The 20,115-nt window shown below is 38.1% G+C and overlaps 1 protein-coding gene across 5 annotated transcripts in view; it reads right to left on the bottom strand.

Moving 5' to 3' along the window:
• The window catches only part of SCML2 (Scm polycomb group protein like 2), a 119,894-nt gene that overhangs the window by 16,898 nt on the left and 82,881 nt on the right, over positions 1 to 20,115 (bottom strand). For all 5 annotated transcript variants that reach the window (XM_045383272.3, XM_005593088.5, XM_005593086.5 and 2 more), the window contains 4 exons: positions 9,918 to 10,135; positions 4,525 to 4,645; positions 2,382 to 2,585; positions 1,168 to 1,350 (listed from right to left, as the gene is read on the bottom strand). In XM_045383272.3, coding sequence (XP_045239207.1) covers positions 1,168 to 1,350; positions 2,382 to 2,585; positions 4,525 to 4,645; positions 9,918 to 10,135 — 726 coding nt within the window. The remainder of the gene's footprint in view (positions 1 to 1,167; positions 1,351 to 2,381; positions 2,586 to 4,524; positions 4,646 to 9,917; positions 10,136 to 20,115) is intronic.

Consider the following 20,115-nt stretch of genomic DNA (forward strand, 5'->3'; position numbering starts at 1 on the left):
GGAGACAAGCTTTATGAAGAAGGGTGTGGGTAACCAGGAGGACCAGAAAAAAAAAAAGTAGTAGCTAGAGACATGGTACCCACACTTCACACTTGAGTGGCACGTGAATTAGAATCCCTGGACTTAAAAAGATAGTCTGATGGTACTCTGTATTTCCAGAATCAGCAGCACCTGGCCAGAAAATCATGCAGCAGTAACACCTGAGAACCTCAGCTACTCTTGAAAGACCCACATACAATCCTGCCATGATCGGTAGAACACAGTTAGCTTTCATAAGTCACATGAAAAAGAGACAAACCACTCCCAAAAAACAAAGAGCACTTGCATAAAAGCTGGAAGAGCTTTCTTGCTTTACGGATCAGAAGCAAGAAACATGCTTTTGGTTCTACAGGGCTATCTTATACCTACCCTCTTATTCAGGCATCAGTTTGGGGTTCTTATGGAAGAGAAGCAACCATGGTTCAAATGTCAAATGCAAGCATATCACAGGCTGGGTGTGGAGGCTCACGCCTGTAAATCCTAGCACTTTGGGAGGTCAAGGCGGGAGGATCACTTAAGGTCAGGCGTTCAAGACCAGCCTGGCCAATATGGCAAAACTCTGTCTCTACTAAAAATACAAAAATTAGCTGGGCATGGTGGTGGGTGCCTGTTATCCCAGCTACTCAGGAGGCTAAGACAGGAGGATCGCTTGAATCCGGGAGGCGGAGGTTGCGGTGAGCTGAGATTGCGCCACTACACTTCAGCCTGGGGAGACAGAGCGAGACTCTGTCTCAAAAAACAACAACAAAACCGTATCATCATTTGTCAAACCTTGATGACTGCAACAAAATCTTTATAGCCAATGGGCTCAACATGCTTTGCTAACTTCTTAGGATTATAAAGGTCAGTAACTTTAAAGCCATACTTCAGTCTAACAGAGAATGTTTAACTCTGTGAGGTAGTCACAATGAAGCCAAACGTAAGTAATCCATGGGCTTTGATTCTCAAGTTCATTATGAATACAAGAAATTACTTTCCTACTTTGAATGAACAAAAACAACTACATGTTATACATTTCTCATTAGCTCACTGTGGCTAAAATGTTTACTTTGAGGAGAACACAAGGAAAAACAATTATACAAGATTCTCAAGTTAAACAGAAGTATAAGAGTTTACATTTTCTCTCACCTGACTGATTTTTATCATGCTCTGCAGAGCTGTGAGTATGACCCCTGGAAGAACTAAAAGGCTGGCTACTCAAAAGGTTATCACACTGCAGACTGTGGCAGAAGTTCTCAAGAAAGCGAAGAGCAAATGATGCACTGTTCACTGGAGGGAGCTGGATGGAATGAGTTTCCCCATCAAAGGAGGCTATTGGGGAAAAAAAGGATGTCAAGAGTAATCTCAGAGAGATGAGAAATACAACAGTAATTTTTAAAAAAAATCATCACTTTAGGAAAGGTATTATAAGTCTAATTTGTGGTTTTTGTAATTCATAAAGGAATAATCTTAAATTATAAAAGCTCCTCTCATTCAAACACAATAGCCTGTATTGGTAAAAACATCCTCATTTGAAAATATTCTTAAGTCAACAACAACAGAAACTCACTGATCTATGTAACACTTCCTTCTATTCCAAATATTCCATGGGTATGAATGTTGTGGTATCTGATCACAGCTACCAACTGCATCTTCTTGCTTAATGACTTCTTGAGTCGCATTTTTATTTAGAGCTTCTTATAGATAAAACATATTATCAACCAAGGTACTTTGCCTATAGTGAGCTTAACACAGCATGTAAAATGAAGAATCTGTGACTTTTGTCCCAATTTACATTATTCTGACATCATTTGTCCATTTTAAAAGTAAACTTTTCAAACCAGGGCTTAAAGTCTATAAACATATAACTCCTTATATGTATAATATAATAGTATAATTAAATATTCTATTATACTAATATAATAAATATTACAGGCTAAGTGCAGTGGGTCACACTCGTAATCCCAGCATTCTGGGAGGCCAAGGTAGGCAGATCACATGAGGCCAGGAGTTCAAGACCAGCCCGGGCAACATGGCAAAACCCTGTCTCTACTAAAAATACAAAAGTTAGCCAGGCATGGTGACACATGCCTATAATCCCAGCTACTCAGGAGGTTAAGGTGGGAGAATCGCTTGCACCTGGGAGGTGGAGGCTGCAGTGAGCCGAGATCACACCACTGTACTTCAGCCTGGGTGACAGAGTGAGACCCTGTTCTAAAAAAAGGAGGAGGAGGAAGAAAGAAGAAGAGGAAGGGGAGGGGGCGGGGGAAGAGAGGGGGGAGGAGGGAAGGGAGGGGAGGAGGGAAGGGAGGGGAGAAGAAGGGAGGGGAGGGGAGGGGAGGGCCTGAATTAGACAAGCATACCAGTTATCACTTCTCCTCCACGATTATCTGGCTTCAGGTATCCAAAAACAGTTTTAGTTTCAAGGGCACAATCCACACAAGCCTGCACAATCCGGCGAAGCACCACATTCACGGGGCCTGGGCCAAAGTGGTCAGGCAGCTGCTGGATTCTCTTGGGATCCAGGTGAGGGCCAAAGTTTCCATGTTTGTTTACATAGACACAGACTTGAGGAAAAATACGTATGCAGACATAACAATGAGACTGATTAAAAGAAATTTTGTGAAAACACTACATAATCAATTACTATATCCCACTAGCCACTTCACTCACAGAAAACCTAAATATAGTTAATATCAATGATCATTTCTGTTACCTAAAAATATGTAGGTAAATATATTTTTACATTCATGCAACCATACATTCATACTGAACCCACAAAGAAACCATCAAAATGTTTACTCAATTTTTTAGAATCTTGTCCAAACTGATGATATAAAACCTACAGACATTTTAGGAACATCACAAAAACAATTCTTCATACATTCCCACATTATATAAAATGGCACAAAGACAGATGAATATTTTCATCTTTTAATTGTATACACAGTACAAGAAATTCCTTTCAAAATGGGTCATCTTGCTATGCTCTTTTTTGAACTGAATTTCTTTTAAATCACCAATACTACACCTCAATTATATTTTCTAAAGTAACCAAATAATTTAAGATATACATAACAGTTAAGTTCTATTGATATATATTAATATTTTATTAATTTTAAGAAAATAAAAATGTTCCTTCTATATATACCAAGATTCACGGAAGAAAATTTTAAAATAAACTCTTTCCTTAGTATAATAAAAGCATATGATATAGAAGCAATTCATCTATAATCACATAAATGCCAACTTCCAATAATTTTCTTTACTGAGAATCAACAAACGCAAATCAATATACACTATAAAAACATGAGGGAGGCTGGGCGCAGTTGCTCATGCCTGTAATCCCAGCACTTTGGGAGGCCGAGGTGGGTGGATCAACTCAGGTCAGGAGTTAGAGACCAGCCTGGCCAACATAGCAAAACCCCATCTCCACTTAAAATACAAAAATTATCTGGGTGTGGTGGCACATGCCTGTGGTCCCAGCTACTTGGGAGGCTGAGGCAGAAGAATCGCTTGAACCCGGGAGGCAGAGGTTGCAGTGAGCCAAGATCGCGCCACTGCACTCCACTCTGGGTGATGAAGTGAGACTGTCTCAAAAAACAAAAAACAAAAAAAAACAAAACATGAGGGCACATTACTACCAAAAATAAAATAAATTGTTCCCCTAAGAAGCACGTTATTTTTAATCCATTAATTAATATTGCAAAACTTTCACACACACATAGTCTATATTTAGTATAAGAAAACTGATCAATCTCACTTTTGCTCTGTTGAAATACACAATTCAACTTTGTGGCAACAGCCAGAGGAAGGACTATGTTATCCTTCAGAAATGAAATAGCAATTAAAAATTCAACCCACGGTGCTGATGGCATGGACAAATTCTACTGAATACAAGTGAAGCTAAACAAGGATTTCAATATTTTATCTCCTTTGTGTTATATCCATTCAGCTAGTCTTTCCTGCTAATTAAAAATCAGAAATAATAAACTGAAAAAAATGAGATATGTTATAATCATTTTTAAAGTGACTTCTATTTTTAAAAAACTAAATTTACTTTTAATCAGGAAAGAACAATTAAAAGGAAAAAAAGTCCAGGGAATAGGACAGTGTAAGGGAGATAATTTTTAAAAGGCATTAAGAAAAGGTTTGAGGTAGCTTTGAAAATACATACAATACAAAAAGACAAATTTTGAAATGAGATAAAGGGAAACCAAGAATAGATTTGACAATAATGTAAATTTCATAAATCTTACTTAAATGGATAAAATACTTTAAGAGTATCTGAATTTTCAAGTGACTCATGTATTTAAAGACTTTTTCCTTAATGTAAAATGGAACAATCAGAATTTCAAAATACTTTAATATGAAAAATGCTAAGATAAATGTTTAATATTATCATCTTTTTCCCCTACTATTTTATCTCCAGGACTTCGAAGACACTGAAAATAATACAGGATAAAAGATTAGTAATTCTATACTATTTTTAAAATATGAATTTACCTGTAGACATCACTATTTTACATGGCCCAGAAGCGGCATCTTTATATAACATGCCTCGGTCTCTGGTCAGCGATTTTAGAGAAGCTGCAGATGTAGAACATATCACAGGCAAAGGTTTTTCCTGTTAAAAAGAAAGGGAAAAAAATACAAGTATAAAATACTCATTAATATATTCTTAGATAAGAAAGTCAGAAAATTATAAATATCATTGGTTTACAAAATTATTAGTTATCAGAAGTCCTCAGGTTGGAAACTCCTGTGTGTGTCATGAACTCCAGAACTTTCCAAACTGAGCTTCTCAGAGGTCCATGAACTGTCCAGGTAGGGGAGGAAGAGACCAGATGGCTGGGATTCCCTGTCCTACCCCTGCTCCAACTAATCACACCTTAGCCAAATTAGTTTATTCTGTAAAACTTACTTTATTTTTTGAGGTTCCCTGTAAGACAAGTTTTTTCACATTGCTAAAGAAAAGTCTGTAAATCTCTAACCCAGAGCAATACATCCAATAGAAAAAAAATCTCAGCAAGGCAGAGGACAGAGTTTATTTTCAGAAAGAAGTTGCTCATCTAGTCTTCGCTGTGTCTAACCCACATTTCTCCATATTACATACAATAATTCTGACAAAATCACAACAGATGGCTTGCTAAAGTCTATACAAAATTATGCCTATCGCCTATAAGAACCAATGTCTCCTGAGCATTGTTAAAGTTCACTAGTATTTTGTTTATTTTACATCAACTCTTGGGGTTTTCCAGGAGCTACCTTCAAACATGACTCTCCAATATAAGAGAAGGGACACCTGTGCATAGAAAAGGTAATAACAGAGGACATTTAAAAGGCAGGAGCAAAGGAGTAAAAAATAGAACATTCAATGTTGCTGGAATTTATTTGCTTAAATTAATGACTGTCGTTTGGGTTGACAGTAATCTAGTAAATCACATTATTGTTTATTTAACATTGATACAATTTTTTTTATCAATGTTAAAGAAACAAAAAATGTGACTTTTTTTTTTTTTTTTTTGTCTTACTATGTTGCCCTGGCTGGATTTGAGCTCCTGGGCTCAACAGATCCTCCTACCTCTGCCTCCCAAAGTGCCGGGATTACATGGCATGCACCACTGCCTGGACACAATCATGTTATTTTTCAGTACTGAATTATAATTACTGGGTTGACCATATCATTCTTTCACTATTTTAAAAATCTGAAATCTGAATCCTTTGTCTTGAGACATACCAAGATAGCATGTTTGCACTAACACTGCAAATTGAATAAAGGTACATTTATTTAGAAAATGTGCTCCTGCACTCCTCCCTTAAGGGGAGGAAGAAAATGACAACTTGTATCCAAATATAACATAGACCCCATAAATATATACAAGTATTACATATTCATAATAAAAAGTAAAAAATTTTTTAAATAATTTTTACAAGAGTATAGTAACTGTCCCTTCTCCATCCCCATCATCAAATAAACAATGTTTTCAAACAGAGCTCTCCAAAATTATCAAATTAGCTTGGAACTGGAAACTAAAGGAATCAAAGGAAACTATTTGGTGTTATCTTATATTTTCACCATTATACCAACTAATCACAAAGACATTTCAGAAGCTGGAAAATACACATATATGTTAATTTTTAATGCATTTAAAATATTATTTCACTTTAAATTTCACTATTAACTTTTATTTTTCATTTAAAATTATCTGCTACCATTTATATTAGAACAATCTGCTTGATTTTTTTCAGTGTTCACGACTATATTTTTTGAAATATTTAGCTTTGACTTTTGATTTTTATTTTGTAAATTTTGAGTGTTTTTAAAGAACATCAGTATCAATATATTTTAAAATGTTATTTTTTTTTCCCTACAGCAAACATAAGTTGAAACAAAATGGAAATGTTACAGCTACTAATATCAGATGGCTGAACTCAGGAATGTGTAAGATAATACTGCTGGCATTTAATTCAGTCAGCCCCAAGAGATCTGAAAAGATTCTATGTCTTTATATTTAGAGTGCATCTCTTGTAGACAGGATATATTTGGGTCTTTAAAAAAAAAAATCCAAGTTGATAATCTCTGTCTTTTTAACCAAAAAGGATAATCCACTAACTTTTCATGCAATTACTAGTATGTTTGGATCTGGGTCTACTTTTTTTTTTTTTTTTTTTGAGATGGAGTCTCACTCTGTCACCCAGGCTACAGTGCAGTGGCGAAATCTCAGCTCACTGCAACCTCCGCCTCCTGGGTTCAAGCGATTCTCGTGCCTCAGCTTCCTGAGTAGCTGGGATTACAGGCACCTGTGAGCATGCCTAATTTTTGTATATTTAGTAGAAATGGGGTTTTGCCATGTTGGCCAGGCTGGTCTCGAACTCCTGACCTCAGGTGATCCACCAGCCTCAGCCTCCCAAAGTGCTGGGATTACAGGTGTGAGCCACCATGCCTGGCTGGATCTACTATTTTATTGCCTGTTTTTGATTTGTCTCCTCTGTGTTTGGTTCTGTTTCTCCTTTTCCTTTCCTTTTTTTTCTCCCTTTGAGACAAGGTTTCACTCCTGTCACCCAAGCTGGAGTGCAATAGCACCATCTCAGCTCACTGCAACCTCCACCTCCTAGCAAGTTTTCTGCAATTCTTCTGCTACCTCAGTTTCCCATGTAGCTGGGGCTACATGCGTGCGCCACTGCACCCAGCTAATTTTTGTATTTTGTGTAGAGATGGGGTTTTGCCATGTTGCCCAGGCTGGTCTCAAACTCCTGGGTTCAAGCACTCTTTCTGCCTTGGCCACCCAAAGTGCTGGGATTACAAGCATGAGCCACTGTACCCAACCCCTCCTTTCCTTTTGTTAATAGTTTATATTCCTTAGAATATTTTATATTGAATATATTTGAATATTCAAATATTCCTTAGAATTACATTTTAATTTTCTATTGGCTTTTTAGCTATACTTCTTCGCATTTTTTTTTTTTAACAATACGTCCTGGGGATTAGAATGTACATCCTTAACTTTCCACAAGCCATATAAAGTTAATATTGTACCACTTCACATAAAATGGTGAAATCTTGCAATGATACAGGATCCATATCCCCCACGTCAGGCCTTTATACTACAATTGTTTCATGTCTGTTTAATATAAACTCTGCAATACTGTATTGTAATTAGTTACAAATAGTCATATTATTATAAGTCATTTGCATTTACCCAAAGATTTACCATCTTCAAAGCAATTCCTTTCTCTTTGAGAAACCAGGTTTCCATCTGGTCCCATTTTCCTTTAGCCTGATGATTTTCCTTTTAGCATTTCCTGCAGTGCTGGTTTGACAGTGATTTATCTTAGTATGCTTTTATCTGAAAATGAAACTGTCTTCACCTTCATTCTTTTTTTTAAGAAATATATCTTTTGTTTCATAGAAAAGAGTAATAAGGAAAAGATTTCCTTCACAATAGCAACAACAATCATAAAATATGCAGAAATAAATAATAAATGAGAGTATAAATTATATGAAGAAAACTATTGAACTCTACTTAGGAGTCTTTTCTACTTTATTAAGGTATAATTGACAAACAAAAATTATATATATTCTAAGTTCACCTTCATTCTGGAAGAGTATTTTTGATACATATAGAATTTCCAGTTGACAGGTTTTTTTTGGGGTTTTTTTTTTTTCTTTTCAGTCCTTTAAAGCTGTTCTACTCTCTTCTGGCCTCCATGGCTTTTGATGAGAAATGTCAGCTGTTAATCAAATTTTTGTTTCTCTGCATGTACTTTTTCATTTTTACATTGTTGCCTTTAAGATTTGCTCTGTCTCTGGTTTTCAACAGTTCATCTCTAATATGCCTCAGCTTAGATGTCTTTGTGCTTATTCTGTTTGCTCTTGGTTGAGTAATTTGTGTCTACATATTTCTATCTTTCATGACATTTGGAAAATTTTGAGACATTATTTCTTCAAATATTTTTTCTGCTCCAGTTTCTCTTTCTTTTCCTTTTGGGACTCCAATTACATTGTATTGGACCTTTGATATTATCTAAAAGGTCTCTGGGTCTCTGTTCATTTTCTTTCTCAATCTTAGTCTGAGTTTTTCACCCTGGATAATTTCTATTCTTCTACCTTCCAGTTCATTTACTCTTTCTTCTGTCATCTCTAGTCAATTCTGGTTAATTCTGTCCAGTGAATCTTTTACTTCAGATACTGTATTTTTCAGTTCCTGAGTTTCAATTTGGCTCCTTTTTATCCTTTGCTTCTCCACTAAGATGGTCTTTTTAATCAGTACAATTGTGTGCGTATATGTGTGTGTGTATGTGTGCGTGCGCGTGCGTGTGTAATTTCATCGAGGACCAGTTGAATAGCCACTTTAAAACTTTTGTTTGCTAGTTCTAATATCTGGGTTATACTTGGGTCTGTCTCCGTTGATTTTCTTTTCTCTTGAAAATATTATTCATTTTACTATGTATTTGGGTAATTTTGAGTTACATTCCAGATGTTACAAAAATTTGTGCAGATTCTAAATTCTGTATTTCTCTGATGATTGTTATTTCTTTTGTTTAGCTAGTAATTACCTTGGCTAGACTTGAACTTTAAATTCTGATCTTGGGCCTAATTTCATCCAGCCTCAGTTCAGATCTTTTGCTTTAGCTACACTGGCCTGTGTGTATTAGACAAACATGCTCAGATCAGGGGTCGGTCAGAGACGTTGGTAGACAGAATTTGCAGATGCCCTCTCTGGTCCTTTCCCTTCCAAAATCCATTTCCTTTAACAGCCACAGTTTTCCTGACTTTTCTGTTTTCTGGTTTCCCTAGGACAGATAAATTGTCATTTTTCTACTAATACTCCTGTTGCCTCACATGCTACACAAAGTGTACTTGCTTAAAACCACAACAATGGAAACTCACTTTGTATAACACCCCTTCTCCCAGTCAGTACTTCCCCTGCCACCAGAATCTGTCTGCTTCCATTCACTCTTCAGTGTCTTCAGGTTGTTGCTTTTTCTATTATTTCTAGGTTTTAGAGTTGACTCCAGCATTATTGAATTCATCACATTGATTCTTCTCTCCCTGCCCCAGTTTATTGAAGTATAATATATGTACAGTAAGATTCACTTCATAATGATTTTTAAAGTATACTGAGTTTCAAATTAACTAGTCTGAACATAAATACACTCATGTATTAATAGTACTTTCATTGTGGTTTTAAAGAAGTAGAACACTATAAAAAGTTTTAAGTTTACCCAAGCAAAGAAATCTATTGATAGTTATGTGAGGCTTTCAAAAGCCTACATACTCTTAGTACATTCCTAAAGACCCTCATCATACTCTTAGTAAATTCCTAAATTGCATGTTATAAATAATAAGGCACTACAAAAACCTATAATACAAATTAGGAGGAGATACAACTAACCTTTTTTCCTGAGTTTGGACCTTTTTTCCTTGGTGAAATATTTTTAACAGAACTGCTCCTTTTGGGGACTGCAGTAGGTCCAGGTGGTTTAATTCGACCTGATCTCCTGACCTGCTGTGTTGGTAATATTAGAGTAGTTTTCTGTGGAGACTGCATTGAATGCTGGCTCGCTTCGGAAGGAGAAGACTCTGTTTTTGCTATATTCTTTACAATAGGAACTGAGGAAAAAATATAAAAAATATTAAAGTAAATGACACAAGGTATTTTCTCCTTATGACTCAAAATAAGTTTTACTTGACCTTTAAAACCATTTCCAAAGGTCACTCACTGAAAACCACTTAAAACTAAAAGTACTATCTGAAATGAAGTTTTAGGTATCCTAAGATTTCATATTATCAGAAAATAGTTTAATTCTCCAGAAAAAATAAAGACACTTTTATTAGAGGAATCAGTAACTTCAACTTAGCGTGGTAAAAATTTCTAGCAACTTACCTATTGGGAACTTCCCATATTTTTATGGGAAGCACAAAAAGGAGTCTCTCCTTCAGAATACACTATCCAATTATGTCACATATAGGAATCACCTCTCACATCAACATAGAAAAACAAAGCAAAGCAATTGCCTAGGGCTCCCACTTCATGTTTCAGAGGGCAGGGGCTCCCTTGCTCTTGACTTTTTTCAGATTTAATGAAGTATAATTGGTAAATAAAAATTATATATTTAAGGTTAATATACATTATGTCCCTATATGTATGTCTACTAATAAAGTTTTATATACTAAAATAGAGACTCTACATTAATGTTGTCATGGAAAGAACACAATCAGACCCAAGTGATTTGTAGCTACTAGTTTCCCTGTAGCCCAATTCAGTTTTAATATTCAAATAAAGGTTACCTGCCAGGTTAATTCTGTCCATGTTCACATTTAAGTAAAAAGAGATATGTCTAGTATTAATTCCTTGATAATTTCATTATTACAAATAAATGAATTTTACATAGTAAAAAGCACTAATGCTTAAAAAAGATATTTACAGGAAGAACAATGTAAGTGAAACATTTATACATCTATACAAAAATCAACTACTGTTATTTTGAGGGCTTCATTTTACAAGTCCAAACCAATCCGCTGCTTTGTTCCTCCCATACTCAAAGACGATGTACATGTAAATCTGACCCGCAATAGATAATACTACATCTTTTCTATGACCTTTTTATCTATCTTCTATCACTTACCAAACCAAGAGGAAGGAACAGCCTATCCTGAGCTGCCAGGGCAAAAAGAGGACCACTTCACTGCCAACATCACTTTCCCCCTCATTTACAAGTAGTTCACCTACTTACACTAGCCTCTTTTTTACCACATTGCCATCATCTACTTCATACTCCAGGCTCACTTCCACTTTTCTGAAAAAGTCCAGTAACCTAACACGCATTATTTCTTCATACATAGTCTCCCTGTCATCATCTTAAGGAATTTGACCATCATACTCTTGGATGCTTCATCATCCTGACCTTATCACTGGAGAGTTCAGCTCTTTCCTGAAATGGCTGGAGTTGGCAATTTCTGAAACTCTTCTATCTCTAAGACAACCAACCATGTCCCCTTTCTCCAATTTCAACTTCCTTACCTGTTATCTTTGCTGATACCCACTTCACATTCTCATTATGACATCTGATCAGGCTTTATATTCTCGTTATGATATCTATTCACAAGCCCATATTCCATTTTCATCCAATCCATTAGCTTTCTTCTGGCTTTGCTTTACTCCCTACTCAACCCGCACCCAACTGTCCACCTCCACCAAAAACCCCTAACTAGTATCCCTTCTTTTATCACCCTTTGGTCTTTGATCATGTCCAGAACGTCAGTCCCCATCTCTGAGTCACACTATCATCTGCTTTCTCTGGTCCTGAGCTATAGAACAAGGGTCAGCTATCTTTTTACAGGAAGGGTCAGATACTAAATATCTCATGCTTTGAAGGTCACATAAGGTCTCTGTCGTACATTCTTGTTTCTTTTTTCTTTTCTTTTCTTTTTTTTTTTTTTTTTGAGACAGAGTCTTGCTCTGTCACCCAGGCTGGAGTGCCGTGGCAGGATCTCAGCTCACTTAAGCTCCACCTCCCAGGTTCACGCCATTCTCCTGCCTCAGCCTCCCGAGTAGCTGGGACTACAGGCGCCTGCTACCACGCCCAGCTAATTTTTTGTATTTTGTAGAAGAGACAGGGTTTCACCATGTTAGCCAGGATGGTCTCAATCTCCTGACCTCGTGATCCGCCCGCCTTGGCCTCCCAGAGTGCTGGGATTACAGGCGTGAGCCAACACGCCTGGCCCTTTTTTGTTTCTTTGTTTGCTTATTTTTCTACAATCAATTAAGAATATAAAAAAAAAAATTCTTAGCTTATAAGCTACATGAGCTGGATGTGGCCCTCAGGCTACTGTTTGCCAACTCCTGCTTTAGAACATTAAGATGCTACTAGTGTCTATAAAATCCATGCTAACCTCAACTGAGGAGTCACTGCTACAACTCACTGATTTCCAAGTATATTTCCATGGTAGAAGGCTTTTCCCTATTTAAGTTCCCATCTCCCTCTTTCTCTATTCCATTCAGAAAATGACCCAATCTTCTACTTTATGAGAAGATTAAAGGCTATCTTTTGGGGGGTAAACTTAAAAATCCCATTTCTCTGGCTGGGCGCAGTGGCTCACGCGTGTAATCCCAGCACTTTGTGAGGCTGAGGCAGGTGGATCACCTGAGGTCAGGAGTTCGAGACCAGTCTGAACAACATGTTGAAACCCCATTTCTACTAAATAGAAAAAATTAGCCAGGCATGGTGGCGCATGTACTTGGGAGGCTGAGGCAGGAGAATCACTTGAAACCAGGAGGCAGAGGTTGCAGTGAGTCGAGAATGCGCCACTGCACTCCAGCCTGGACAAGAGTGAAACTCCATCTCAAAAATATATAAATATAAATAAAACCCCATTTCTCCATCTTAAAATACTTTTATTTTCAACCATTCTCTTGTTTTTCTCTTACAATGAATGAGAAGTTTTCTCTCTAGTTTTTGAAGTCCAATCTTTTATTTATATCTTAACAACATCTTCCTTTGGTTCCTACGGGACATTTTGGTTTTAATTATCTCTTCTCTCCTCAAGGTATTTGATCACTCAATCCCCAATTCCTTGCTGTCTCTTACAACTTTCACATATCCTTTATTTTGAAGTTACCTCCCTGTTTCTGATACACTTTCAAGCCCTTGAGTGAATTCCCTCTTTCCACTCACTACTATGAATAAAACATCAAGAAGAATTGCCTATACTTAACATTTCAATTTCCTTATTATTCCATTTCCTTAGCCCCTGTAATAAACTTTTCTTCCCCCAAACATATTTTAAAGAAATTATTTTCCAAGGTCATTAAGTGACCTCTTTTTAGTTACTGATATGGTTAGGCTTTGTGTCCCCACCCAAATCTCATCTTGAATTGTAATCCCCATAATCCCCCACATGGCAAGGGAGAGACCAGGTGGAGGAAATTGAATCATGGAGGCAGTTTCCCCCATGCTGTTCTCGTGATAGTAAGAGAGTTCTCATGAGATCTGATAGTTTTATAAGGGGCTCTTCCCACTTCGCTCGGCACCTCTCTCCTTCCTGCCGCTTTGTGAAGAAGGTGCATTGCTTCCTCTTTGCCTTCCACCATGAATGTAAGTTTCCGGAGGCCTCTCCAGCCATGCTGAACTGTGAGTCAATTAAACCTCCTTTATAAATTATCCAGTTTTGGGCAGTTCCTTATAGCAGTATGAAAACAGACTAACAAAATTACTAAACCCAAATAAAACGTTCACTCTCTTGACCAATCTACTGATCTCTGCAGTTCTAGTTCCCAACTCTAAATATATAGAATGAAGAAGAGGAATAATTGAGCTCCAGATCTGGGTTCAAATTCCTGTGCCAGGTTGGTTTAAGACAGAACCTAGGAGTATAGGAGGTCCACAAAAAAATACTGAATGAACAAATGAAAAATATTTTCAGCCTGCAAGTCAATACTATACCCCCAAAACTAGTATAATCTATATAAAATAAGCAGTTAAATTGTAGCAAATAAAACGGTAACTTTACAGAACATAGCAACTATAATGAAATCAATATTTGATCTAACTATTTTGGCATTTGAAAACTGAAGCTATAGTTTCAAATAGTCCCCTAAAATATATATATTTGTTCCATATTATAATAAAAACTATTTGATGTATGGCATATATATATGTATGAGCAAAGTTTTTAAAAAGTACTACATATATATATATATATATATATATATATTCTTTTTTTTCTTTTGGAGACAGAGTCTCACTGTGTCACCCAGGCTGGAGTGCAGTGGCGCGATCTTGGCTCACTGCAACCTCCACCTCCCCGGTTCAACCAGTTCTCCTGCTTTAGCCTCCCAAGTAGCTGGGACTACAGGCACGTACCACCATGCCCGGCTGATTTTTGTACTTTTAGTAACGACTGGGTTTCATTATGTTAGCCAGGCTGGTCTCAAACTCCTGACCTCAGGCAATCCGCCCGCCTGGCCTCCCAAAGTGCTGGAATTACAGGTATAAGCCACCGAGCCCGGCCAAAAATTTTTAAAAATGAACAAAATTTCACTTTATAAAGCAGGCTTTTCAAATTCAAGGACTCAGTTTTTGGGGTTTTGTTTTTTGTTTGAGACAAGGTTTCACTCTGTCATCCAGTGCAGACGTGCAGGAGTGAAGTGATGTGATCATAGCTCACTGAAGCCTTGAACTCCTGGGCTCAAGTAATCTTCCCACCTCAGCCTCCTAAGGACTCGATTTTATTTATTGCCATATCCCCAGCACCTAGAATAAAATACTTTTTAAACCGATTTAACTAAAAAGGCAAGAGTAACCATTCAATATATTATACATCAAAATTAAACTCCCAGGAGCAATCATATAACATACATATAGATATACATACATATATACATACATGCACCATGCTGAAACTCTATTCAGTATTAAACTACTTGAAATAGAAAATGGATTTGTTTAAATAAGGTTAAAACTATATATAAAACTTCAAACTGTGTGTTCATAGTGGTCACAAAATGAATAAAAATCTTTTTGAAAAAGTTATGTGAAATATAAAGAAGGATATGCTACTCATCTTTAATAAAACTTTTATGTAAACAACTAACACAAAATTTACCTGGTTCTTCAGCTTATCTTCAGACAGAACAGAAAATGTCCGGGTAAGAAAAACATCCAAGAAATGATAATTATGGAATTGTGGAAATGAAAAATAAATTAACAAATCTTGGGAAACAATCTAGACGGCAAGGAGTAAAGCCAACAGGGGGCCTGGAAGCCTGGAATGAGGGAAACTAGAGAAAGAAAGGAGATAGGTGCCAATATTTACTGGCTACCCATTACATGCTAGGCACTTCAATATGTGTTATTGCATGAAATCCTCCCAAACATCCTATGAGGTAGATATTGTTTCCTCACTTTACACATGAGGAAACATAGGCTCTGTGATGTTAGGTAATTGTGCCAAGAGCACCCATTTGGTTAACAGAGTTTGCCTCCTAAGCTCATGCCTTTTCCAATATGCCACTCTGCTTTCTGTCCTCTAACAACAACAACAACAAAGCCCATCATCAAATTCACTCCCGAGTCAAGGTGCGTTTTTTTGTTTGTTTTTTGTTTTTTTTAATGACCCAAAGGACAACCTCGTGAACTCCTATGTGCTGTTTCACTATATAGTCAATAGTCAAGAGGTGCTCTCTGACAGGGAATCTTAGTTTAGAAAAAAAAAAAAAAAAATCAGATGTGAAAGCATGTTTATATTGAAAAATATTAACAAGCAGAGTAGCCCCCCACCCCGCTTATCCATATATTTTGGGGGACACATTCTAAGACGCTCCCCCACCCCCCTGCCCAGTGGACGCCTGAAACTGCCGATAGTATCAAACCCCATATATACTATGTACGAATTTCTTTTCCCTTCTTTGCGATTTCATAGATAGAAGTTTTGTTCTTACTGTAGACCTTGGCAACCTAAGCATATGACTTTTGTCTTTCCTTATTCAGTCAAGAACTTTCACTTTTTTATTTAAAGGAAGCCTAGAGTTCATATACACTCAGCTGTGCCACCCAATGCCTCTGCTTGGAACTTTGCTCCCTGTCCCACAGAGCCCAGATTGCCACAAACTAATCAATCATGGGCAGCAATAAGAGCAAAGTGGAGGTAGGTCAGGTATAAACGCCGTGAGCTTCCTTCATTTGCTCCTGCTGCCGTCCCATACCATAACACTGGCTTCCTTGACTGGCGTCTTCAGATACTGTTCTATTTCTTCTCTCCCTTCCCTCTACCTGTATCAGAAGAGCCACCCATCCCATCCCAGAGGCCAACCTTGCTTTGGGAATTAAACATTCATAACAGCCAAGTCTGCTTTTCCTCTGAAAATACCTTTTGAATACTCAAGGACTGTTACTGTCAGATAAGAGTGACTTTACCTCTCCATAAGCATAGTAGAAGTCTTTTACATGTATGTTTATCTCCTTATCTTCAGCAACAACAAAATATTCTTTAAGAACACCTCAAAGGCTGAGGAAAACTCTAGAAGGAAACCACAAGGGGTAGATACCAGTGGAAAGGAAAACAAGGAAGCATGGTCCTGGTACTTATCACAACAGGCATCTGGAAATCAGAAGCCAGCTGAACACTAAGAATTTTCTCAGAAGAGGTGGGGTAGAGATCACATGAACATGGGGCTCTGTTACCAATTGCTCTTTACAGCTGCTATTCCTTTCCCTGCTTCTCACTATCTATTGTAGGAACACTCGTTCCAGACTAATTAGGTTCAAATCCAGCTTTGCCACACAATACCTCCTATGAGATTTGGGGCAGATTATTTAAATTTTGCATGTGGCACACTTAATCAACAGCAGCACCACTCATATCACCATCCCTGTGTCTATTCCTATCCTCCTTTCCCAGGCCCTAAAGGTGTTCCTTGCCCTCTTCTATCAATGGATTAGAGACTGGGGAAGGTTTGTTGCCACTGCCTGACAAATGGAAGGAAAAAAGTTTCCTCCAAAGAAGGAAATCCTACTTACCTACACTCTCCCTAGCTAATACCTTCTCTACTTCCTTTTAAGACTAAGCTATTTTCTCATTTTTCAACTTGCTATAATAACATTTCCACAGATACCACCTTTTAGGGAACCTCTGTATGTTAATATCACCAACAACTTCCCAACAGATATTAACAATGGATGCCTCTTCCTGATCTTATTTGATTTTTAGCATTAGACACTTCTGCCTTCTTTTTAAAACTCTTAAGTCTCACATAGCAACTCTTTCCTGAGTTCCCTTCTACTTCCGTCACTTTTCCAGTAGTGTTCCTCAGGACTGACTGCCTTCTCCCCATCCCCACCTCAGTTTTGAGTGCTCTAGTTCAGTCCCATTATTTCAGCTACTGCCTACAGTAATGATTACCAAATCATTCAATCTCATGTTCTCTTGTCTGCTCAAGTGCATGCATACTTGTGCACATGTTTGCCTACTCTCTCTCCCTCTCTCTTGCACAGGCCTCTTGCAAGTTCCAGAGATGTTTTCAATAGCCAACTAGATATCTACATAAGCATCCCAAATTCAACATTTCCAAAAGGAGAATTCATTGTGCTTATCCTAAATGCTCTATCTTGATGAATGACATTACCTATCTGAAGTCAGAAATCTTGAAGTCATCCTTGTATGCTTCCTCCCTCCACATGTCTAGCCAAGCCCACCTCCGAAGTATTTCCCAGATGTGTTCTTCATGCCTGTCAGTGACTTGATTCAGGACCTCATAATGATACAAACACGAGGCAGAGAAATTCTGGGAGGGTGGGTTCCCAGCAAGGGCCCTATCCTCAAGCCGAAAAGCTTGATACCACAGCCCAAAGTGAGAACTTATATCCCTGTTTTACTGCTCAAATGTTGCCTTTTGCAAAACCACCCATGGCCCACCTCACCCCCCATCCTGTGACCATAAAAGCCCCAGTCTCAGCTGGCGGAGTGAGGAGAAGTAGCTGGACCTCACAGACTTTGGTTGGACATCACAGAGAAGCGGCTTGACTTCAGAGGGACAGCTTGCCAGTGTAGCTTCAGGGGAGGATTGCCTTCCTACTCCATCCCCTTTTCAACTCCCCATCCCACTGAGAGCCACCTCCATCAGCAATAAAATCCCCCGCATTTACTATCCTTCAAATTCACTCATGCAACCTCATTCCTCCTGGATGCCGGACAAGAACTCAGGTGCCACGAGTGCAAGAGCAAAAGGCTGTCACACTGACCCTCTACTGAGTTGTTAACACTTCAGCCATCTGTGGACGGCAGAGCTAAAAGAGCACTGACTGTAACACTCCCTCTGGGGCTTCAGGGCTCACAGGTACCCCGCTAGATGCTGCCATGGGGCCCCCATGGAGTTCGCTCCTGCCAGCGCCCAAAAGTGCTCGCCCCGGCTCCTGCACCTGCTCACCTGTGTGTTCCCCTTCCCACAATGGGTAGAGTGTAGCAGGTCCAAGTGAGTGGAGTTTGCCCCTGCTGGCACCAAAGCAGCCAGCTAGTGCACTCCAGTTCCCACCCACGAAGGGGTCAGGGAAATATCCTGCTTCAATAACCTCTCACATAAGCTACAACATTAGCCTCTTAATTGCCATTCCAGGCTGCCCTTTCTGATCCATACTCTAGCCCATAAGCATTATCTTTAGAAAACACAAATTGTATGTCACTTTTCCACTTAAAACTCTTCAGTGATGCCACATTATCTACATGCTAAAATCTTAATTCCCTGGTCTGCTAAGACCCTCTACTATCTGCCCTCTGTGTATCTTCATAGCCCCATCTTTTTTCCCAGCTATCATTATAGATTCTGCCATAATCATCTGTGTAAACCAAAAAATAAAATTCTAAGCCCCACCCCCAACCACTGGAATGGACTTCTTCCTAGGATAGGGCACTTTAAAATTTAACCTGAAAGACTGGTTCAAGTCTGATGAGAAACAGGGGTCGGATATGCCTCATTATACCTTTCCAGCATTAATATCAACACAGACCTTTAGTCTGAAAAGAAACATTTACAATCTATTCTCTCTGAGGCCTGCTACCTGGAGGTTTCATCTACATGATAAAACTTGGTCTCTACAACCTCATATCACAACCCAGACATTTCTTCCTATTGATAACTCTTTCAACCAACTGCCAATTAGAAAAATTTTAACTCATTCAGTATGATATTGGTTGTGGGTTTGTCATAAATAGCTCTTATTGAGATACATCCCACTAATACCTAATTTATTGAGAGTTTTTAGCATGAAGGGCTGTTGAATTTTGTCAAAGGCCTTTTCTCCAACTATTGAGATAATCATGTGGCTTTTGTGTTTGGTTCTGTTTGTATGATGGATTACATTTCTGATTTGCATATGGTGAACCAGCCTTGCATCCCAGGGATGAAGACCACTTGATCATGGTGGATAAGCTTTTTGATGTGCTGCTGGATTTGTTTTGCCAGTATTTTATTGAGGATTTCTGCATTGATGTTCATCAGGGATATTAGTCTAAAATTCTCTTTTTTTGCTGTGTCTCTACCATGCTTTGGTATCAGGATGATGCTGGCCTCATAAAATGAGTTAGGGAGGATTCCCTCTTTTTCTATTGATTGGAATAGTTTCAGAAGGAATGGCACCAGCTCCTTTTTGTACCTCTGGTAGAATTCAGCTGTGAATCCATCTGGTCCTGGACTTTTTTTGGTTGGTAGGCTATTAATTATTGCCTCAATTTCACAGTCTGTTATTGGTCTATTCACAGGGATTCAACTTCTTCCTGGTTTAGTCTTGGGTGGGTATATGTGTCCAGGAATTTATCCATTTCTTCTAGATCTTCTAGTTTATTTGAATAGAAGTGTTTATAGTATTCTCTGACGGTAGTTTGTATTTCTTTGGGATCGGTGGTGATATCCCCTTCGTCATTTTTTTTTGCGTCTATTTGATTCTTCTCTCTTTTCTTCTTTATTAGTCTTGCTAGCGGTCTATCAATTTTGTTGATCTTTTCAAAAAACCAACTCCTGGATTCATTGATTTTTTGGAGGGTTTTTTGTGTCTCTATCTCCTTCAGTTCTGCTCTGATCTTAGTTATTTCTTGCCTTC

This window comes from Macaca fascicularis, chromosome X (genome assembly GCF_037993035.2).
Source record: "Macaca fascicularis isolate 582-1 chromosome X, T2T-MFA8v1.1".
Taxonomy (NCBI): Eukaryota; Metazoa; Chordata; class Mammalia; order Primates; family Cercopithecidae; genus Macaca; species Macaca fascicularis.